The 21590-nt window shown below is 36.7% G+C and overlaps 3 protein-coding genes across 6 annotated transcripts in view; 2 read left to right on the top strand and 1 right to left on the bottom strand.

The window, feature by feature from the left end:
• Window positions 1-21590, top strand: part of LOC112667130 (olfactory receptor 6C4-like) — a 158681-nt gene that overhangs the window by 69383 nt on the left and 67708 nt on the right. Inside the window, exon 1 of one of the 4 annotated variants that reach the window (XM_025458646.2) lies at window positions 19587-19720. The exons of 1 other annotated variant lie outside the window; for it this stretch is intronic. The gene's annotated coding sequence lies outside the window, so the exon portion shown is untranslated. Of the gene's footprint in view, window positions 1-19586; window positions 19759-21590 lie in introns of those variants that run through there. 2 more of the 4 variants (XM_025458644.2, XM_025458645.2) reach the window with 2 other exon arrangements.
• LOC112667262 (olfactory receptor 9K2-like) lies at window positions 6438-7415 on the bottom strand. The gene has a single exon (XM_025458866.1). The coding sequence runs from the start codon at window positions 7398-7400 to the stop codon at window positions 6438-6440; it is 963 nt and encodes a 320-aa protein (XP_025314651.1). The 5' UTR covers window positions 7401-7415.
• On the top strand, window positions 18544-20673 carry LOC112667132 (olfactory receptor 12-like). Its single transcript, XM_025458647.3, has one exon. It carries the CDS (start codon window positions 19009-19011, stop codon window positions 19954-19956), a length of 948 nt encoding a protein of 315 aa, XP_025314432.1. The 5' UTR covers window positions 18544-19008; the 3' UTR covers window positions 19957-20673.

Here is a 21590-nt window from a genome sequence, read left to right as displayed (position 1 = left end):
TTTCTTTCTTTCTTTCTTTATTTCTTTCTTCTTTCTTTTTTCTTTCTTCTTTCATTTATTTGACAGGAGATTTAATTTGGGCCTAAAACACAGTAATCTATTCAAAGCAATAGAAGATATTAACTATATTACAAAAATCTCAATGCATAAAATTGGCTAAAACCTTTTAACATAATTGTTAGCGTAGCAGTTGAACAATGATTTACCACCATTAACATTATCATTTAAATTAAGAAAACTTTCTAGTTATTGACCCTACAGCTAGCTATAATTATACATTTTTTGAGAAGTCATTAGATGAACTTGAGGAAGTTCCTTATGTGCATAATATTTTAGAGAAAGGGTGTTTTTTAGGTACTAACAATGATGTTCTTCAAAAGCCTAGCAATTCCCAAATCAAAATATTAGCTATACAGTAATAAAATGACTTTTTACATGACTTCCCTTACAACTTTGATTATTTTATGAGCAGCCTTATGATGTATAGATCATATTTAGAGAATTACCTATATATACATTATTGTGTATGTATGCATTTATGCATATATTTTCTGTTAATCTATATTAACAGGCTATTTATTATTTTTTCCATCAAATCAAAGTTTTCAGCACTACTGAACAGCACATGAATCTTACTGGAATCTAAAAGTAAAATGAGAAGAAAGAATTCCAAACAGGAGTGAGAACAGAATAACCTGAATGTAACTCTTGTAGCAATGACAAAAATTACTTGACATCAATAAAATAAGGGAAAAAGGTCAACACTGAAAAATTACTGTGCATATCTTCTCATGGTGAGGTCTGTTCGCTTCTACCTTAGCCTGACAATGCTTTTCTGAGTCAGCTGGATGTCACCTGGACATGTATTGCCCTGGGGAGTGAAATAACCAGTGATCATTCTTGATGTTCTTCTCAAAGGTATCCTGGGGTGTGCGTGCATGTGTGTGTTTGTGTGTCTGTGTGTGTGTCGTGAGAGAGAGACAGATACAGAGAGATGGAGACCATGATTATGTTTTTATTTACATGTATATGTGTGTCTGATGGTGGTTGTTGGGAGGTGGGGTACGTGGTACATATACAGACACATTGTTATCCTAACAGTCAACACTATTGTGAGGGTCTTTTTCTTCAGTTTGATAAAGGATTACTAATATTCAGTGGATGATGATTTAAAGGATGAGGGGCTTCTTTCGTTGCAGGCTCATTCCATTATAGGACTCAAGAAGGGTTCTGCATTTTACTCATGTGGGAGTGTTTGTAAAATATGCTTCTTTCAACCTAAAACCTTTCTGCTTGATCTGAGGAGAGAGACAAGATACAACCTTAGCATAGTTAGCATTTACATAAAAATTCTCCTGAAGTTTTCCTACTTAGTGAGTCCCCTGTTTCCCCCAGTAATCTATGCTTTAAAAAATGTGGGTGAAAGAGGTATAATTTGTTGAATTATAAGAGAGTATTCTTAGAGAAAGACATGAGTAGAGATGAACTGATACCACATTTGATGATGTGCATTAATTGGGGGCCCTCTTCTTTTTGTTTTGAATATTTTTTAGTAGTTTTCAGCAAAAAAGAAAAAAAGACTGAAATAGCAAAGTAAGGTAACTCAAGCTCTATGGAAATGAAAACATAGGTACTCTTGGAGGCTTGGGAATGCTTCATAGCTGAGACTGAAGGGAAAGAGTCAGAGAAAGTCACTGTTTTCCTCTTTAAGACTTAAAATGAATAGTATTAAAGGCATGAAGAAATAACAAACCTGGAAGCCAATAAATATATAGATTTAACAACTTTGTATGAAATTTATGTAATTTAATCATTCAAGTAACTCTGAGATTTAGATACTGTTATGCACCCTATTTAACAGGAGGACATTACAATGCAGAGATACTATGTAATTTGCCCAAAGCTACATTGGCAAACATAGAATATGAAAGTTCAGTTTGACATCTGGGCTCATTTTTTAAACTCTTAAGTTAACAATGAACTCTTATTACTCATATTTTCTTCCTTGTTTTATGAGGTGGCATTTCTCCAGCAGAGATGCTCAAAACTAAAGTCATTATTCACTTCTATCTTATTCTCATTTTATCAATCATCTGTCAGTATTTAGCTAACTTTACCTGCCATTCTAAAGATAGTCTGTCTTCACTGTTTATAAGAAGACAGTCTTTGATAAAGCCATCATAACCTCTTACTTGGATGATCACACACTTTCTAAGACTACTATTTCCTCCTTGTGAATATTTATCTTTCATAAAGCTGTCGGTATGATTTTTGTGAAACGCCAAGTGGAACAGAATACTGTCTTTCTTAAAAACCCCCAATGAATACCGTACCTCTTGTCTCCAGAATAAAGGTCTTCCTTGGCTTGACATAGAGGTCGGCATGATTCCCATGAATTTCCTTTAAAGGCTGATCACTAATTCCTTGTCTTGTGCATTACAAATAACTTATCAAACGTCATGTACTTCACCATACAGCGCACAGTAACTTGTCTATGTCATCTTGCTAAATTTACCTATCTTTAAAAATGTACAGAATATTTTCCTGATCATCAGGATCATTCATCTCAACACAAAAGTTCAGGACCAGGTGGCTTCTCAGGGGAATTCTATCAAACTTTTAAAGAAGAAATATCCATTCTACTAAAGCTGTTTTGAAGGATAGAAAGGGATGGAATGCTTCCAAACTTGCTTTATGAGGCAGCATCACCTTGATTCCAAAACCAGACAATGATCCCACTAAAAAGAATTATAGACCAATATCCCTGATGAACACAGATGCAAAAATTCTCAAAAGATACTAACCAATAGGATCCAGCAATACATTAAGAAGATTATTCACCATGACCAAGTGGGATTCATCCCTGGATGCAAGGCTGGTTCAACCCTCATAAAATAATCAACGTGATAGATCACATTAACAAGAGAAAAAACAAGAACCACAGGATCCTCTCAATAGATGCAGAGAAAGCATGTGACAAAACACAGCATCCATTCCTGATCAAAACCCTTCAGACTGTAGAGAGAAAGGGAACATTCCTCAGCACCTCAAAAGCCATTTAGAAAAGCCCACACAAATCTCATTCTCAATGGGGAAACACTGGGACCCTTTCTCCTAAGATCAGGAATGCGACAGGGATGTCCACTCTCACCACTGCTATTCAACATAGGACTAGAAGTCCTAGCCTCAGCAATCAGGCAACAAAAAGAAATAAAAGGCATTCAAACCCAGAAGACTCCACCCCAAGACTGCTAGAACTCATACAGCAATTCGGCAGTGCGGCAGGATATAAAATCAATGCCCAGAAATCAGTGGCATTTCTAGACACTAACAATGAGACTGCAGAAAGAGAAATTAAGGAGTCAATCCCATTGACAATTGTACCCAAAAGCATGAGATACCTAGGAATAAACATAACCAAAGAGGTAAAGGATCTATACCCTAAAAACTACGGAACACTTCTGAAAGAAATTGATAAAGACACAAAGAGTGGAAAAAATATTCCATGCTCATGGATTGGAAGAATTAATATTGTGAAAATATCAATGGTACCCAGGGCAATTTATACGTTCAATGCAGTCCCTATCAAAATACCGTGGACTTATTTCAGAGAGTTGAACAAATCATCTTAAGATTTGTGTGGAATCAGAAAAAAACCTGAATAGCCAGGGGAATATTGAAAAAGAAAACCATCGGCAGCTCGGGTGGCTCAGAGGTTTAGGGCTGCCTTCACCCCAGGGCGTGATCTTGGAGATCCAGGATCAAGTCCCACGTCGGGCTCCCTGCGAGGAGCCTGCTTCTCGCACTGCCTGTGTCTCTGCCTCTGTGTGTGTCTCTCATGAATAAACAAATAGAATCTCAAAAAGAAGAAAGAAAGAAAGAAAGAAAGAAAGAAAGAAAGAAAGAAAGAGAAGAAAGAAAGAAAGAAAGAAAGAAAGAAAGAAAGAAAGAAAGAAAGAAAAAGAAAGAAAGAAAGAAAGAAAGAAAGAAAAAGAAAGAAAGAAGAAAGAAAGAAAGAAAGAAAGAAAGAAAGAAAGAAAGAAAAGAAAGAAAGGAAAGAAAGAAAGAAAGAAAGAAAGAAAGAAAGAAAGAAAGAAAGAAAGAAAGAAAGAAAGAAAACCAGAGCTGGAGGCACCACAATGCCAGATTTCAGGTTGTACTACAAAGTTGTGGTCATCAAGACAGTGTGGTGCTGGCACAAAAACAGACACATAGATCAATGGAACAGAATAGAGAACCCAGAAGTAGACCTTCAACTCTATGGTCAACTAATATTCGACAAAGCAGGAAAGACTAGCCACTGGAAGAAAGACAGTCTCTTCAATAAATGGTGCTGGGAAAATTGGACATCCACATGCAGAAGAATGAAACTAGACCATTCTCTTTCACCATACACAAAGATAAACTCATAATGGATGACAGATATAACTGTGAGATGAGAATCCATCAAAATCCTAGAGGAGAACACAGGCAACACGCTTTTTGAACATGGCCACAGTAACTTCTTACAAGATACATCCATGAAGGCAAAAGAAACAAAAGCAAAAATGAACTATTGGGACTTCATCAAGATGAGAAACTTTTGCACAGAGAATGAAACAGACCACAACACTAAAAGACAACCTACAGGATGGGAGAAGATATTTGCAAATGACACATCAGATCAAGGGCTAGTATCCAAGATCTATAAAGAACTTATTAAACTCAACAGCAAAGAAACAAACCATCCAATCGTGAAATGGGCAAAAGACATGAACAGAAATCTCACAGAGGAAGACATAGACATGGCCAACAAGCACATGAGACAATGCTCTGCATCACTGGCCATCAGGGAAATACAAATCAAAACCACAATGATATTCCACCTCACACCAGTGAGAATGGGGAAAATTAACAAGGCAGGAAACAACAAATGTTGGAGAGGATGTGGAGAAAGGGGAAGCCTCCTGCACTGTTGGTGGGAATGTGAACTGGTGCAGCCACTCTGGAAAACTGTGTGGAGGTTCCTCAAAGAGTTAAAAATAGAACTTTCCTATGACCCAGCAACTGCACTGTTGGGGATTTACCCCAAAGATACAGATGCAGTGAAATGGCAGGACACCTGCACCCCTGCCAGGTGTTTATAGCAGCAATGTCCACAATAGCCAAACCGTGGAAGGAGCCTCGGTGTCCATCAAAAGATGATGCATAAATAAGCTGTGGTCTATGTATAGAGTGGAATATTCCTCAGCCATTAGAAACGACAAATACCCACCATTTGCTTCAATGTGGATCGAACTGGAGGGTATATTGCTGAGTGAAATAAGTCAATCAGAGAAGGAAAAACATTATATGGTCTCACTCATACAGGGAACATATAAAATAGTGAAAGGGATTTTAAGGGAAAGGAGGGGAACTGAGTGGGAAAAATTAGAGATGGAGACAAACATGAGGGACTCCTAACTCTGGGAAATGAACAAGGGATAGTGGAAGGGGAGGTGGGCAGTGGGTTGGGGTGACTTGGTGCCAGGCACTGAGGTGAGCACTTAATGGGATGAGCACTGGGTGTTATACTATATGTTGGCAAATTGAACTTCAATAAAAAACAAATGAAAAGAAAAAAAAAGACTATTCACCTCCAAAGACTGCACTCTTTTCATATATTCTATAAATGTCTCTTTTTACTGGGTTTCCCTGTAGCATTTTTAGTTCTCTAGCCAGCTATAGTCTCCATATCTGATTGTGTGAGCTTAACTACAGAAATTAATTATACCTAGGGATCTTCATAAAGCAAAATGTACATCAAAATTCAATAAATATCATTTGATGAATTAATTTTAAGACATAAACCATAGAAATGAATTATCCTTATTTTTGTTTCATTTTCATTATAGTTTTCTTTTCAAAAAGAATTTTCAGGAATTATTTAAGCCATGGAAAACTGTGAAATATGTGTGTCATTCATTGAGTCTCTAGATAATTAAGAGTGACTCGAATGTCACCCTTAGGACTGTGTGCACTGCCAAGTACCTGATTCTCTCACACAGGACTCAATGAGATTTCTTCAGTAAATCTGATATTTTATTCTTTCTTCTTATCGTATCAGACTTTGTTACTTCTACCAATTATATACATATTATATAACACTGGTCACTGGCTCAAGATAAACAATACAAACCAAACATCATCCTCAGGGTACCAGCAACAAACCTGGAATATATTTTCCCTAAACTTGAAATGCACAGAAACCATGATCATTACCCAATGAAGATGAAGTACAGAGAAAGCCATTTCACTTCAAAATCCACAGGCAGGCGAATATCATCCAAATGTATTCTTCAGCTGTAAGGCTATGGGATTCAATAAATAAACTTTTTGAGATTGAATATTTCAAACTCATTGGGTGCATTCTTTGGATTGATGCCTTCCCAAATTGTCATAATATCCAGATCTTTCAGTTATATCACTGTTAAGATAGAATTAAATAAAAATATTTTTTTCCCCAGGATCTTTCTCAGAGCCTCTTTGACATCTTTGTTTCTCAGGGAGTAAATCAAAGGATTCAACATGGGAGTGACTAACGTATAACATAAGGAAGCCACTTTACTCAGCTCAGGGAATCTGTCAGGGATGAAATACATAAAAATGATGGCACCGTACAGGACGCTCACGACCCCTAGGTGAGAGCTGCAAGTGGAGAAGGCTTTCTTACGTCCCTCAGTGGATCTTATCTTTAGAACTGTGGACACAATATACATATAGGACACGAGAATGACAATGATGGTGGGCAAAATAATAATGCTGCATAAGAGAAAGGAAACTATCTTATGAAAGTAGAGATCAGAGCAAGAAATCCTTTGAAGTGGACGGTCATCACAGTAAAAGTGGTCAATGGCCCGGGAAGCACAAAAGGACATACTAAATGTCATACTCGTCTGAAGAACCGAGCTGATGCAGCCACAAAAATAAGAACCAGCCACCAACTGGATGCAGAGGCGTGTTGACATCTGGACGGAGTAGAGGAGTGGGTTGCAGATGGCAATGAAGCGGTCATAAGCCATGGCAGCCAGGAGAAACCCCTCAGCCACAATGAAGAGGGCAAAGAGAAAGAGCTGGGTCACACAGCCTGCAAAGGAGATGGACTTGCTCTCAGACCAGAAGTTGATCATAGCCTTGGGGGCAATTACAGAGGAGTAGAAGAGGTCAATGAAGGAGAGGTTGCCCAGGAGGAAGTACATCGGTGTGTTCAGCCTGGGATCAGTCAGGATAACGGCCACCATCCCAACATTCCCCAGCAGGATCATGGCATACACAAGCAGGAAGAGCAGGAAGAGGAGAATGTAGAGCTCGGGGCGGACCCTGAAGCCTACAAGAATGAAGTCAGTCACTTCTGAGCGATTGCTGGTTCCCCTGTCACCCATGGCAGAAACCTGAGAGAGGCACAGGGATCAATAAACCAATGCAATCCTGGCTTTTTTTCTTGTGACATAACTATTTTCTTAAATATGGAATAAGTTAATTGCATCTTAATTAAATATTGCATATAAAACAATTTTAATGTCACGAAGGTTCAAGAATTTGCACTAGATACTCCGAGGCTTGTGAAACTATTATTCAGTTAGTAAGCAGTGAAAGAAATTTAAATCATATTTAAATTTAAATTTAAATCATAATTTCGCTGAGAATTAGGCCAATAAGTAGCATATGATATAGTCTAATTTGGATCACATATGAAATTTCTTTCCCTAACATTTTTGTAACTAAATAATTTTCGTTATAAAACAGGAGTGTTGCTAGAATCTAAAATAGAGATATTACATGAATTCTCTAGACATTGTTTGTAGCCTTTGACAGCTGAGTACTTGAATCATTACATGACATTAAAAGTATATTTTAAAATATTATTACCTTATTTACCTCAATTTCTTTAGTTTTCATTACTACTTTATCCATCTTTGAAAGTAGATTAAATATAAGTAAGTTATTTGTATGTTAAATTAATGAAATTTAAAACCCTCTAATTTTAGATTAAATATAATGCTCTACAGGGCTTTCTTAATAAATGGTCGTTTCCTCAGATCAAGTCCTCCATGTTTATTGCCTTATTATAAATATTTTACTTCTTCTAGTAGTTGTTTAATTAAAATCTGCCATACTCAGTTAGCTCTTTTCCTGAAGGAGGGAGACACTGATGAACATTCCGGTCCTCACACTGCAATGATGTCTTGCTACTAAAGCTACACGAATTCATGGGATCTTGCTCTTTAAGCAGGGCAAGCGCATTTAAGGAATATATATAAAGGAAAGTTCCTTTCATAAATTCTAGTAGGCTTTAAGCATCTTAAGGCTAATGAGATAATCATGAGTATTAAGGGACCATACAGCTCTGTGTCATCCAGGGTCCATCATCATTTGTTGGAGTATCAACAGCGGTTGCTTATGATGGTCTTACTTATTTTCAGTCTTGCAAAAACTTTCTTCAGGATATTTCAACATTAGGGCTTTGCTCATCTTCTGATGGATTCCCCTGGGAGAGGAGTAATCATGCGGACAATTACGGAGACGTAAGTGTAGGCTCCAGGGCGGTTGTCCATGAGGACTACAGTAACAAACAAATAAGTAATAATAGTCCAAAAACAAGGAACTTTTGCTTTCTGGTTGTACGTATCCTTTGGGAAATTTCTTTGGACTTAGTTTTCTTCATTGACAAAGCAAAACTTTCCGGTAATTGTCACAGCGTACCTATTGACAGACACAAGAGAAACAGGTTTAAAAGTTTATACTGTATGAGAAAAGTGTTAGATAAGTGAATATTTTAAATTATGTTGTAAATTACACTCATCATGTTTCAAAAAAGACAAAAATTCACTCCAAATTATATCTTACCTGTATTTCTTAATGTAGACATATTTCATGATATGAAATATACCCTGAAAATCACAAACTTACAGTCAGATAATGTCTTGTGATTTCTATGCTTTCCTATGTTCAAATACTAAGCAATTAGAAAAAAATAAAATAAATAATAGCATCCAATAATATTATTTTAAAATTCCTTATTGTATGGGCAACCCGGGTGGCTCAGTGGTTTAGCGTGACCTTCAGCCAAGGGCCTGATACTGAAGACCTGGGATCAAGTCCCTGCATCGGGCTCCCTGCATGGAGCCTGCTTGTCCCTCTGCCTGTCTCTGCTTCTATCTCTCTGTGTCTCTCATGAATAAATAAATAAAATATTTTAAAATAAATAAGTTAAATTAAAAATTCCTCAGTGAAACATTTTAAAAGACCTTAATGACTATTTTGTGCCTAAAGGCTACATTAAAACCATAGACATAACACTCTACTTAATGTGCTTAATATTTTGAAGATGCCATTTTTGTCCCAAATATTTCCATAAATTAATTGTAATCCTACATTTTAAATCCCCTTTTAACTAAGAATTATTTCTAGAATTTATCTAGAATTTTTCAGAGTACAGAATACAAAATGATATAGGGCAAGAGCTTCCCATTATCATACTGGATTAGCGGAAGTTTGATCAGTGTAGTAAAAATAAACAGGTTAGGTACTTAAAATAGGAAGATATTAAGGTGAATTGAGGCCTACAGATTTGGAAAGGCTGGAGAAACTTCAGGGTGACACTCTTCTTTTTAAAGATTTATTTATTTATTTTAGAGAAAGAGAGCTTGCACATGTGTGCACAGGCATGTGTGAGCAGGGGGCAGGACAAAGGGAGATGGAGAGAACCTCAAGGGGATACCTCCTACCGAATCCTTCACAGGGCTTGATCTCACCACCCTGAGATCATGACCTGAGCCAAAAATCAAGACTCTGATGCTTAATGGACTGAGCCACCCAAGTGCCCCTGAGTGACACACTTATTATGACCCTTGGGGCAATTTAGGATTAACTCACAGAGAGAAGCCACCATTGGAGGTACAATTAAAAAAAAAAAGGAATAGATCTTAAAAGTTCTCACCACACACACACACACACACAAATTGCAATTGCAACTGTATGTGCTGAAGGATGTAAAGACTCATTGTGATCATCTTACTATTTTTTTACCATTTATTTTTTTATAAATTTATTTTTTATTGCTGTTCAATTTGCCAACATATAGAATAACACCCAGGGCTCGTCCCGTCAAGTGCTCCCCTCAGTGCCCATCACCCAGTCACCCCCACCCCCTGCCCTCCACCCCTTACCCCACCCCCAGTTCGTTCCCCAGAGTTAGGAGTCTCTCATGTTCTGTCTCCCTCTCTGATATTTCCCACTCATTTTTTCTCCTTTCCCCTTTATTCCCTTTCACTACTTTTTATATTCCCCAAATGAATGAGACCATAAAATGTTTGTCTTTCTCCAATTGACTTACTTCACTCAGCATCATACCCTCCAGTTCCATCCATGTCGAAGCAAATGGTGGGTATTTGTCATTTCTAATGGCTGAGGAATATTCCATTGAATACATAGACTACAGCTTCTTTATCCATCATCTGTCAATGAACACCAAGGCTCCTTCCACAGTGTGGCTATTGTGGACATTGCTGCTAGAAACATCGGGGTGCAGGTGTCCCGGGGTTTCACTGCATCTGGATCTTTGGGTAAATCCCCAGCAGTGCAATTGCTGGGTCGTAGGGCAGGTCTATTCTTAACTCTTTGAGGAACCTCCACACAGTTTTCCAGAGTGGCTGCACCAGGTCACATTCCCACCAACAGTGCAGGAGGGTTCCCTTTTCTCCGCATCCTCTCCAACATTTGTGGTTTCCTGCCTTGTTAACTTTCCCCATTCTCACTGGTGTGAGGTGGGATCTCATTGTGGTTTTGATTTGTATTTCCCTGATGGCAAGTGATGCAGAGCATTTCCTCATGTGCGTGTTTGCCATGTCTATGTCTTCCTCTGTGAGATTTCTCTTCATGTCTTTTGTCCATTTCATGATTGGATTGTTTTTTGCTGTTGAGTTTAATAAGTTCTTTATAGATCTTGGATACTAGCCCTTTATCTGATACGTGTTTTGCAAATATCTTCTCCCATCCTGTAGGTTGTCTTTGAGTTTTGTTGACGGTATTTTTTGCTGTGCAAAAGCTTCTTATCTTGATGAAGTCTCAGTAGTTCATTCTTGCTTTTGTTTCTTTTGCCTTCGTGGATGTATCTTGCAAGAAGTTACTGTGGCCAAGTTCAAAAAGGGTGTTGCCTGTGTTCTCCTCTAGGATTTTGATGGAATCTTGTCTCACATTTAGATCTTTCATCCATTTTGAGTTTATCTTTGTGTCTGGTGCAAGAGAGTGGTCTAGTTTCATTCTTCTGCATGTGGATGTCCAATTTTCCCAGCACCATTTATTGAAGAGACTGTCTTTTCTCCAGTGGATAGTCTTTCCTCCTTTGTTGAATATTAGTTGACCATAAAGTTGACAGTCCACTTCTGGATTCTCTATTCTGTTCCATTGATCTATGTGTCTGTTTTTATGCCAGGACCACACTGTCTTGATGACCACAGCTTTGTAGTACAACCTGAAATCTAGCATTGTGATGCCCCCAGCTGTGGTTTTCTTTTCAATATTCCCCTGGCTTTTCTGATTCCACACAAACCTTAAGATAATTTGTTCTAACTCTCTGAAAAAAGTCCATGATCTTTGATAGGGATTGCATTGAATGTGTAAGATGCCCTGCATAACATTGACAGTTTTACATTATTAATTCTTCCAATCCATGAGCATGGAGTGTTTTTCCATCTTTTTGTGCCTTCCTCAATTTCTTTCAGAAGTGTTCTGTAGTTTTTAGAGTATAGATCCTTTACCTCCTTGGTTAGGTTTATTCCTAGGTATCTTATGATTTTGGGTGCAATTGTAAATTCGATTGACTCTTTAATTTCTCTTTCTACAGTCTCATTGTTATTGTCTAGAAATGCCACTGATTTCTGGGCATTGATTTTGTATCCTGCCACACTGCCGAATTGCTGTGTGAGTTCTAGCAATCTTGGGGTGGAGTCTTTTGGGTTTTCTATGTAGAGTATCATGTCATTAGCAAAAAGAAAAGTTTGACTTCTTTACCAATTTGAATGCCTTTTATTTCTTTTTGTTGCCTGATTGCTGAGGCTAGGACTTTTAGTACTATGTTGAATAGCAGTGGTGAGAGTGGACATCCCTGTCGTGTTCCTGATCTTAGGGGAAAGGCTCCCAGTGCTTCCCCATTGAGAATGATTTTGCTGTGGGCTTTTCATAGATGGCTTTGAAGATGCTGAGGAATGTTCCCTCTATCTCTACACTCTGAAGAGTTTTGATCAGGAATGGAGGCTGTATTTTGTCAAATTCTTTCTCTGCATCTATTGAGAGGATCCTATGGTTCTTGTTTTTTCTCTTCCTGATATAATCTATCACGCTGATTGTTTTATGAGTGTTGAACCAGCCTTGCATCCCAGGGATAAATCCCACTTGGTCATGGTGAATAATCTCCTTAATGTCCTGTTGTATCCTATTGACTAGTATCTTGTTAATTTTTACATCTGTGTCCATCAGGGATATTGGTCCATAATTTTTTTTTTTGTGGAGTCTTTGTCTGGTTTTGGAATTAAGGTGATGCTGGCCTCATAAAACAAATTTGGAAGTATTCCATCTCTTTCTATCTTTTGGAACAGCTTCAATTGAATAGGTATTGTTTCTTCTTTAAAAGTTTGATAGAATTCCCCTGGGAAGCCCTCTGGCCCTGGACTTTTGTGTCTTGGGAGGGTTTTGATGACTGTTTCAATTTCCTCCGTGGTTATTGACCTATTTAGGTTTTCTGTTCCAGTTTTTGTATTTTGTGGTTTTCCAGAAATGCATCCATTTCTTCTAGATTGCCTAATTTATTGTCATATAGCTGCTCATAATTCTTTTTAAAAATCATTTGAATTTCCTTGTTATTGGTTGTGATCTCTTCTCTTTAATTTATGGTTTTATTAATTTGAGTCCTTTTTTCTTTTCAATAAGGCTGGCTAATGGTTTATCTATCTTATTAATTCTTTCAAAGAACCAACTCCTGGTTTTGTTCATCTGGATGAGATACTACCTCACACCAGTGAGAATGGTGAAAATCAACAAGATAGGAAACAACAAATGTTGGAGAGGATGTGGAGAAGGGGGAACCATTCCCAACCACTCTTGTTGGGAATGTGAACTGGTACAGCCACTCTGGAAAACTGTGTGGAGGTTCCTCAAAGAGGTAAAAATAGACCTGCCCTACAACCCAGCAATTTCACTGCTGGGGATTTACCCCAGAGATACAGAGGCAGTGAATCAGCAGGACACCTGCACCCCAATGTTCACAGCATCAATGTCCACAACAGCCAAACTGTGGAAGGAGCCTCGGTGTCCATCACAAGATGAAGGATAAGGAAGCTGTGGTCTATGTATTCAATGGAATATTCCTCAGCCATTAGAAATGACAAATACCCACCATTTGCTTCGACATGGATGGAACTGGAGGGTATGATGCTGAGTGAAGTAAGTCAATTGGAGAAAGACAAACATTATATGGTCTCATTCATTTGGGGAATATAAAAAATAGTGAAAGGGAATAAAGGGGAAAGGAGAAAAAATGAGTGGGAAATATCAGAGAGGGAGACAGAACATGAGAGACTCCTAACTCTGGGAAACGAACTAGGGGTGGAAAGGGAGGTGGGTGGGGGGTGGGGGTGATTGGGTGACAGGCACTAGGGGGGCACTTGGCGGGATGAGCACTGGGTGATATGCTATATGTTGGCAAATCAAACTCCAATAAGAAAAAAAACTCCAATAAGAAATATACAAAAATAAATGAAATAGTTAAATAATAAAAAAATTAATAAATTAGGAATTATCTTCTCATTTTAAATTCCCTGGGAAAGTTTGCATAGAATTGTTACTAAGTTTTTACTTAAATGTTTGGTAGAATTCACCAATGAGCTAACCCAGAGTTTTTCTTTGTGGGATCATTTTTAAGTACACTATTAATTTTTTGAAGTGCTCTCAGTGAAATAAACTGGGGTGATCACTGGGCTTACCACATTTCTTTCCCACTTTTCAGGAATCACTGTTCCTCGTTGCCTCCAGTGCCATGAATGTGTATGTACATATTTGTATGTATATGTGTGTCTGTGTGTGTGTGTGTGTATCTCTGTGGACAGAGAAAGTGAGAGCCAGAGTGAGAGGGAGCGAGAGATGTTCTCTTCTTGTTGACTTAATAAGAGAGTGAATCTGGCTCCTCCAACTTCTTCTTGACCAGAATCAGAGGTCTAGGCATTTCTCTTTTATTTTCCAAGTAGGTTAAACTTCTTTGTCAACCGTCAACGTGAGTAGCAGGAATACTGTAGTTTTCGTTAGTATTTTTTTTTTAATCATCAGTTTAACCAGGGGCTCCCAAAGGTATGGGCAATGTACCCATTGCTTCTCATTGAACATTGAAGAGTCCTGTGGATTAAAATCAAATTTCCTGTGGATAAAACTATTCTACTCTTGATGAAGCTGCCTGCACAGGCTGCATGATGTTCAGGGAAGAAAGTTCTATAATTCTGTTCTTTTTTAAAAAGTATAGTCTCAAAAAAATAAAAAATAAGTAAAATAAATAAAAATAAAAGAATAGTCTCCCTTTCTGAAGGCCACACTCTTTTGGAGATGGCACTTTGAATTCTTAAGACCACTTCTCTTAGTTCTCAAAATTTTGTATTCCAAACTCAAGAATTCTCTTTGATTCTATGTCACAAATGATTTGGGTGTCCATCATTCATAGACCAGGAATGATTCCTTGTTTCCTTTCAAGGAACCACTGCAGCAGGAGTCAGTCACGTGCTTTAAAAAAAAAAAAACGTAAATCTCCATGTTCGAGTTCATGCATTGCAACTTTTTACCCCATCAGTGCTGTTATCCTGTTTTCTGGACAGTAAAACTACATTTACTATCCCACTCTGCCACTCCTATACTTTAGGAAGACAGACATCTTCAGGCCTCAATAATAGTTTAGTTTCTTCAAACCAACAGAGTTTCTTTTAAAATTTGTTTTGCTGCAAAGGATTACAGCTTTCCTCTTTCATGGGCAGGCTCTTTTATGTTCTTTATTTTTTTCTTGCTACTGAATATTCTTAGTGTAATATCATGTTGCTGTTGCTATTGAAATTTTACCTTAACATTTTATAGTATATGTGAGATCTAATAATAATGATACCTTGCATATATATATGGCTGTGTTTTACATATTTTAATTTATTTAATCCACACAGCAACTCTATGAGAAGATACTATTGTTATTTCTAGTTTCCAAATGAGGAACATATGTGATTGGAAAAAATTTTTAAACGTGGAGATTGTGAACAGTATATGCAAATATAAGAAATTTAAATATATTTGATACCTGGCATTGAGGAGAGATTATGAGTACTAGTAGAGTTGACTATACGAGCACTGCAAAAGTAATAGATTTAAGTAAAAAGTCAAAATGAGAACAGTTTGAGATAATGAATATATTATGCAAGAATACTCAAGTATAACTACATCAGTATAGTAGGAGTGTTATAGAATTTTAAAATAGTTAGTAGCTATTACAAGGTATTTTATAAAATATGATTTTATATACACAACAAAAGTATAAAAAGGAAAAATAAATTTAATATGACATTTGCCATGTATTGATATTAATTAACTGAATAATGCATATTAAAAGTTAATTTGCAACTATGTAGAGTAAAAAAAGTTACATGTGTTCTTTGCTTTCATTGTCCTATTATTCTTGACCTGTAGGTGTACCACTTGTAACATTTATTTATTTATTTATTTATTTATTTATTTATTTATTTGACTTTATTTATTCATGAGAGACACCAAGAGAGGCAGAGACACAGGCAGAGGAAGAAGCAGGCTCCCTCTGGGGAGCCTGATGTGGGACTCCATCCCAGGAATCCAGGATCAGGACCTGAGCCAAAGGCAAGCACTCAACCACTGAGCCACCCAGGTGCCCCTCACTTGTAACTTTTATTGTTAATAATTTTAGATTTGGAGTTGTTTTTAGAATTTGATATAAATCATTAAACTTATGTCATTTAAATTGTAGAGTCTTATTTAAAATTATTGAAGTTTCATAAAATCTCAGAGCTTCTTCAAATATTCCAGACCAAGACATTTTACTATATATAAAATATACTTTCCACTTTATGGCATTATTTAAATGGTCTTTTAGAACCCAAAATAAAAGTAGATGTATATATAGAGTAGAAATGTAAAGAAAGTAAAGGAATACCTTCGAAGTGAACTTGGTTTAAATAAACCTATAGTAATCTACTTTAAATATCCATTGCATCAGAAAAGCAAGAAATGGGTTGTATTTATTACATATTTGTTTTGGTTAAAGATAGAAGTTCTTGGGGGTAGTATTTGTAAAACAATGCAAGGAAGGGTCAAAAGTGTACTTTTAGAAGAAACATTATAATTAATCATAATTTCGATTGACTTTGATGGAGAAAATCACTATTCTTCCAGGAAGTAAGAAGAAGACCAAATTCACTGATTCTCAAACTTCTACATGGGGACTGATTCTTTTTTTTAGTCAGATGGAAATCTTAAAATATAAACAACTGTTTCTCCACACTCATCTCACTACTAGATAATTTTCAATATTCAGCTGAATTAAGAATGAGATGTGGTCCAAGAGTCAGCATTAAAAGCAGAGCAAAACAAAGCCTCCCCAGCTGACTCTGAGGTAGGGGGAAGTTTGGCAAAACCTGACCTAATTGACCTCCTGGGCCTTCTTACTTTTCATAAACATTATGCATTTACATATATGTATTTCTAATCTCCCATCTTGGGTTTAAGAATAAACTATATGGCTGGATGAAACTTATGGCAGAAAACGTTTTTTGTTTTCTGTTTTGTTTTGTTTTTGTATTCAGTCTTTGCAGACCATAAAGAGTAAGATATTTCTTGAGTTTCCAACTGAAGACCCAAACTAAGATTCTCTTTTGGTTCAAATAAGTAAAAATGAGGTACATGAGACTTAGAAATAAAAAAGTCTACTGATTGAGTGTACTCAGTAGAACAAGTCTAACATAGACTATGAAGCGTTTTTATAATTAACTACACTTTCCTCCAAGCTTCCTTTAAAGGAACAATCGGCTTTTTTTTTTTTTTGGAACAATCAGCTATTAACATTCTTCAGTGATGCTTTGGAATCTGCTGGATCTCAAGTAAGGTACATGGTTTTTGAAAATCAACTTTTTTTGAAGACCATTTTTCTCAATTTAGCAAACATTCTTTTTTCTGTTCAATCTTTCATAGATCCATTGGTTATTGAGCACTTTTTTCTTCTCAGATGTTACATATTTCATTTAATTTATACATGTCATTTAATTTAATCCTTATAACAACAATCCAGTGGGGGTAAATGTCCTAAGACACAGTTTGCTAATGAGAAACCTGAGGATTGTGGAATTTGAGCAATTTACCCAAGATTAGTCAGTCAGTGAGTGGCAGGACATGAATAAAACTCAGATTTATATGAATTGAAATGTCACACTTTTAACTAAAAAAACATTTTGACTTCACATACACAAAAAAGACAGAAGCTGAATCAGTTTCACCTCTGACTCTAATTTTATGAAAATTTCTAAATAAAAATGTGACTTCAATAAGTTCCTTGAAAGGAAAACAAAATTTTGTCAGTTCAGAAATTAAGTAAAGTAATGGAACTACATAATTTTAACATGAAATTTCTTTTATGGATTTAATTTTTCTGATAATAAATATTATTTATACTTAGAATTATTAATATTTTATCCATGTGCTCCTTTGTCTTTTTGTTGTTATTAAGATGGATAGTCATTTAAGAAAGGAAAAAAGCCAAACCTATGTAATATTGATATTTTTTGCTCTATTTGTAACATCTTCTATTTAATTAGCAATATATGTAGGAAGAGAAACCACTTCTTTGTTGTTAGAGAAGTTAATCCTGTACTTCAACCATTATATGTCTCTCTATGCAAACAGAATAATTTCCATAACTAAGATCTTAGTTAGCATTTGACAGGAAAAGAAAAAAAAGACTTGCTGGAGTTTGGCTGCAGCAAGGGCTTGGAGGTACCAGAATCAGAAAGCAGAGATTCAAAGTAGATGAAGTAGGAAGTAGAGTTTGAACAGAGCATGTTCATGTAGGAGTCTGATTGATCATTTCACATGACTTTGATGCTTCATTCTCCTTCATGAAGCAGTGACCTCATGTTTCTTAATGCCTTTTATTATTATTTTTATGTTTTATGTTTTAAATTTATTATATTTATTCATGAGAGACACACAGAGAGAGGCAGAGACACAGGCAGAGGGAGAAGCAGGCTCCATGCAGGGAGCCCAACGTGGGACTCGATCCCAGGTCCCAGGATCATGACCCAAGCCAAAGGCAAATGCTCAACCACGGAGCCACCCAGGCATCCCTCTTAATGTCTTTTAAATAGTGAAATGTTTTGAGAACCAAATTAACTGCCTTTGTGGTGGGGAAGGAAATGACCTGTGTTTTCATCCAGGTTTCCATTCCGAATGCAAACATAATTTTTAGGTGCCTATTTGCTGATTTATTTATTTGGCTAATATTTATTATGCTTTTAAGGTGTGCTAGTAACTGAAATGTTTCTTTTTCTACTCTCTCATGTTATCCTCACAGTGGTCCTCTAATGTAGGTATTATCAGTATCTTCCCTCTGAGAGAAGATTTCAAGGCATTGGAAGTGCAGGTAGTTATCTTAGATTTATTGGATTGAAAGAAGTAAAGTTTAGACTCAGTGCACCTGACTCCATAGCTTGGAGCAAAGGGCATAGGGTGGCTGATGTCATCACTGTCCCAGACATCCCTGCCTGTCTACATTCCCCACAGCATGAGGACACTAAATATATTAGAAAAATAAGGTTCTTCTGTCAGATACGTTGCCAAGGACACCTCTTAGCACTTTTTCTCTCACTGAAAACTTCAGCAGTCGAAAGTTAACAAGGCATTCCACAGGCTTCATGGTCATCCCCTCATCTTCTCAGATAGATCTCAGCCATGAAGAGCGAGCTGAGCCGGAATTCCTCAGGAGTGACTGAGTTCATTCTCCTGGGCTTCAGAACAGCTCCAGACATACAGATCCTCTTATTCCTATTCTTCTTGCTGGTCTACGTGGTCATCGTGGTGGGAAATAGCAGCATGATAATTGTCATCAGGATGGACTCGAGGCTTCACACACCTATGTATTTCTTCCTTAGAAACTTGTCCTATTTAGATCTCTGCTACTCCACAGTCATTGCTCCCAAAGCTCTGGCTACTTTCTTGTCCAAGGACAAGAAAATTTCCTACAATGGCTGCGCAGCACAGTTCTTTTTCTTTGCTCTCTGTGTTGGGACTGAGGGCTTTCTTCTGGCCGTGATGGCCTATGATCGTTTCTCAGCCATTTGCTCGCCATTCCTCTATCCTGTCCGTATGTCTCAACAGGTTTGTGTTCACTTAGTAATTGGCTCCTACATCTGTGGAGGCCTCAACTCCATGGTCCAGACAGGATTCACCTTCAGCTTGCGTTTCTGTGGAGAAAACCGCCTGGACCACTTCTTCTGTGACGTCCCAGCCCTGATCAAGATCTCATGTGTTGACACGTCTGTGAACGAGATGGTGCTGTTCATCCTCTCCTCCCTCATCATTGTCACCACCACGACTGTCATCCTGGTTTCCTATGCTTACATACTCTCCACTGTCCTGAAGATCCCCTCCACCCACGGCAGGGGTAAGACCTTCTCCACCTGTAGCTCTCACATCACTGTGGTGAGTTTGTTCTATGGGACCGTGTTCTTCATGTACGCCCAGCCCGGGGCCATCTCCTCCCCAGAGAAAAGCAAGATTATAGCTGTGTTCTACACTCTTATCATCCCTATGTTGAATCCACTGATTTATAGTCTAAGGAATAAGGAGGTGAAAAATGCTGTAAAAAGGGTATTGTTGAGAAGATTATCTTTCCATTGATGCCAGCCATGTATAAAACTATGTTCAACTAAAAGCAATATTTTCAATAATTTGTTATAGTTTCAAGTAAAGCCATCTAAAAGTTTTGAAGATCAAAGTTTATTTTATCTTTATAACATCAATAGATTCTTTAGGAATGAATTTAAAAATCAACAGATTTTTCATAATCCTACATAATTATTTCATGGTGTGATATCTAGCTACCATGTAGGTTTGCTGTTTATGTTTTATTTTTCTTAGGTGTATGCAAAGTTGCAACTTACAAATACAGTATACTAAATTAATACACACCTGCAGTTTATTATATCTATAAATTGTTTATATTTACAAATGTATATATGTAAATATTTACATATCCATCTATATGTCTGGGGAGGGAGAAACGTGAGAGAGACATTACTGAATGTTCTATGCTCTTTGTTTTCTCCAAATCATAATCCAATCTGTCACAAATGCGTACTCACAGTGATATGGCAATGTCAATTATTGGCATTGTCTAAATTATACAAATTGATACAAAGTATTACTCCAATAATATCCTTAATAATATCCTTCTATCATCCAAAAACTAATGATTCCTAAATAAAAAACAAATAAATGTGATGTGGTTGCTGTAAAACTATCTTGTCATGGGGGTCTTAGTTACAAATGTTTGGTAATCTTTCCAGTATCACTCATGCTTACTTGCTTGTTGGTCTCATTACTGTCTACTTATATTCTGGGGTCATTTTCCCAACCTGTATACTGATTGAAAAATCCTTATTCTTCTCTAGATTTGAAAAATTATTGCTGTAGAGTGACACAAAATCACATCTTACAATAATTTAATTCTTTCAGTGTCTGTGGTTAGCTATGCTTTGTATTATTAATCTTTAGAACTTTATCCTATTTATATTCTTTAATTAAATTTGCCATGTGTTTGACTACATGCCATTAGAATTTTGAATTTCTGGTTGTTATTTTTAAGATAGTTTATAGTGTGGGATCCCTGGGTGGCGCAGCGGTTTAGCGCCTGCCTTTGGCCCAGAGCGCAATCCTGGAGACCTGGGATCAAATCCCACATCGGGCTCCCGGTGCATGGAGCCTGCTTCTCTCTCTGCCTCCCTTTCTCTCTCTCTCTCTCTCTGTGACTATCATAAATAAAAAAAAAAAAAAAAAAAAAAAAAACTTTAAAAAAAAAAGATAGTTTATAGTGTGATATCTAATTGTTGCATAGGTTTATTTTCCTAGTTTTATTTTGCTTAGATGTATCTAAAATTGCAACTCATAAATTTGATACATACTCATTAATTAGATTCATTAATATAACATCTGTATATACGTTTGCATGTATGCATAATTATTTTAACTCATTTACTTAAGATCTTCTGGTTGTATTACATTTTTGTTTCTGATCTCATATGTTGAATGTTTGATTAAATAATTTTTTGTTTTTACTTTAATGACATATTTAAAACTTTTACACAGTTTTCCATGTGATTTGTGTTTTCATTATTATAAAAATAATTTTTCTGTTTACTTTAATGTTAAGGATTCTTCAGATGATTTTTCTTATTCCAGTATACTTGACTTACTTAGATGATAACTTTTTATTGTTGATTAAATATAAAAACAATATTGTCTCATAGGTAAAA

This window comes from Canis lupus, chromosome 27 (assembly GCF_003254725.2).
Source record: "Canis lupus dingo isolate Sandy chromosome 27, ASM325472v2, whole genome shotgun sequence".
NCBI lineage: Eukaryota > Metazoa > Chordata > Mammalia > Carnivora > Canidae > Canis > Canis lupus.
This window is presented reverse-complemented; position numbering and strand designations above follow the sequence as displayed.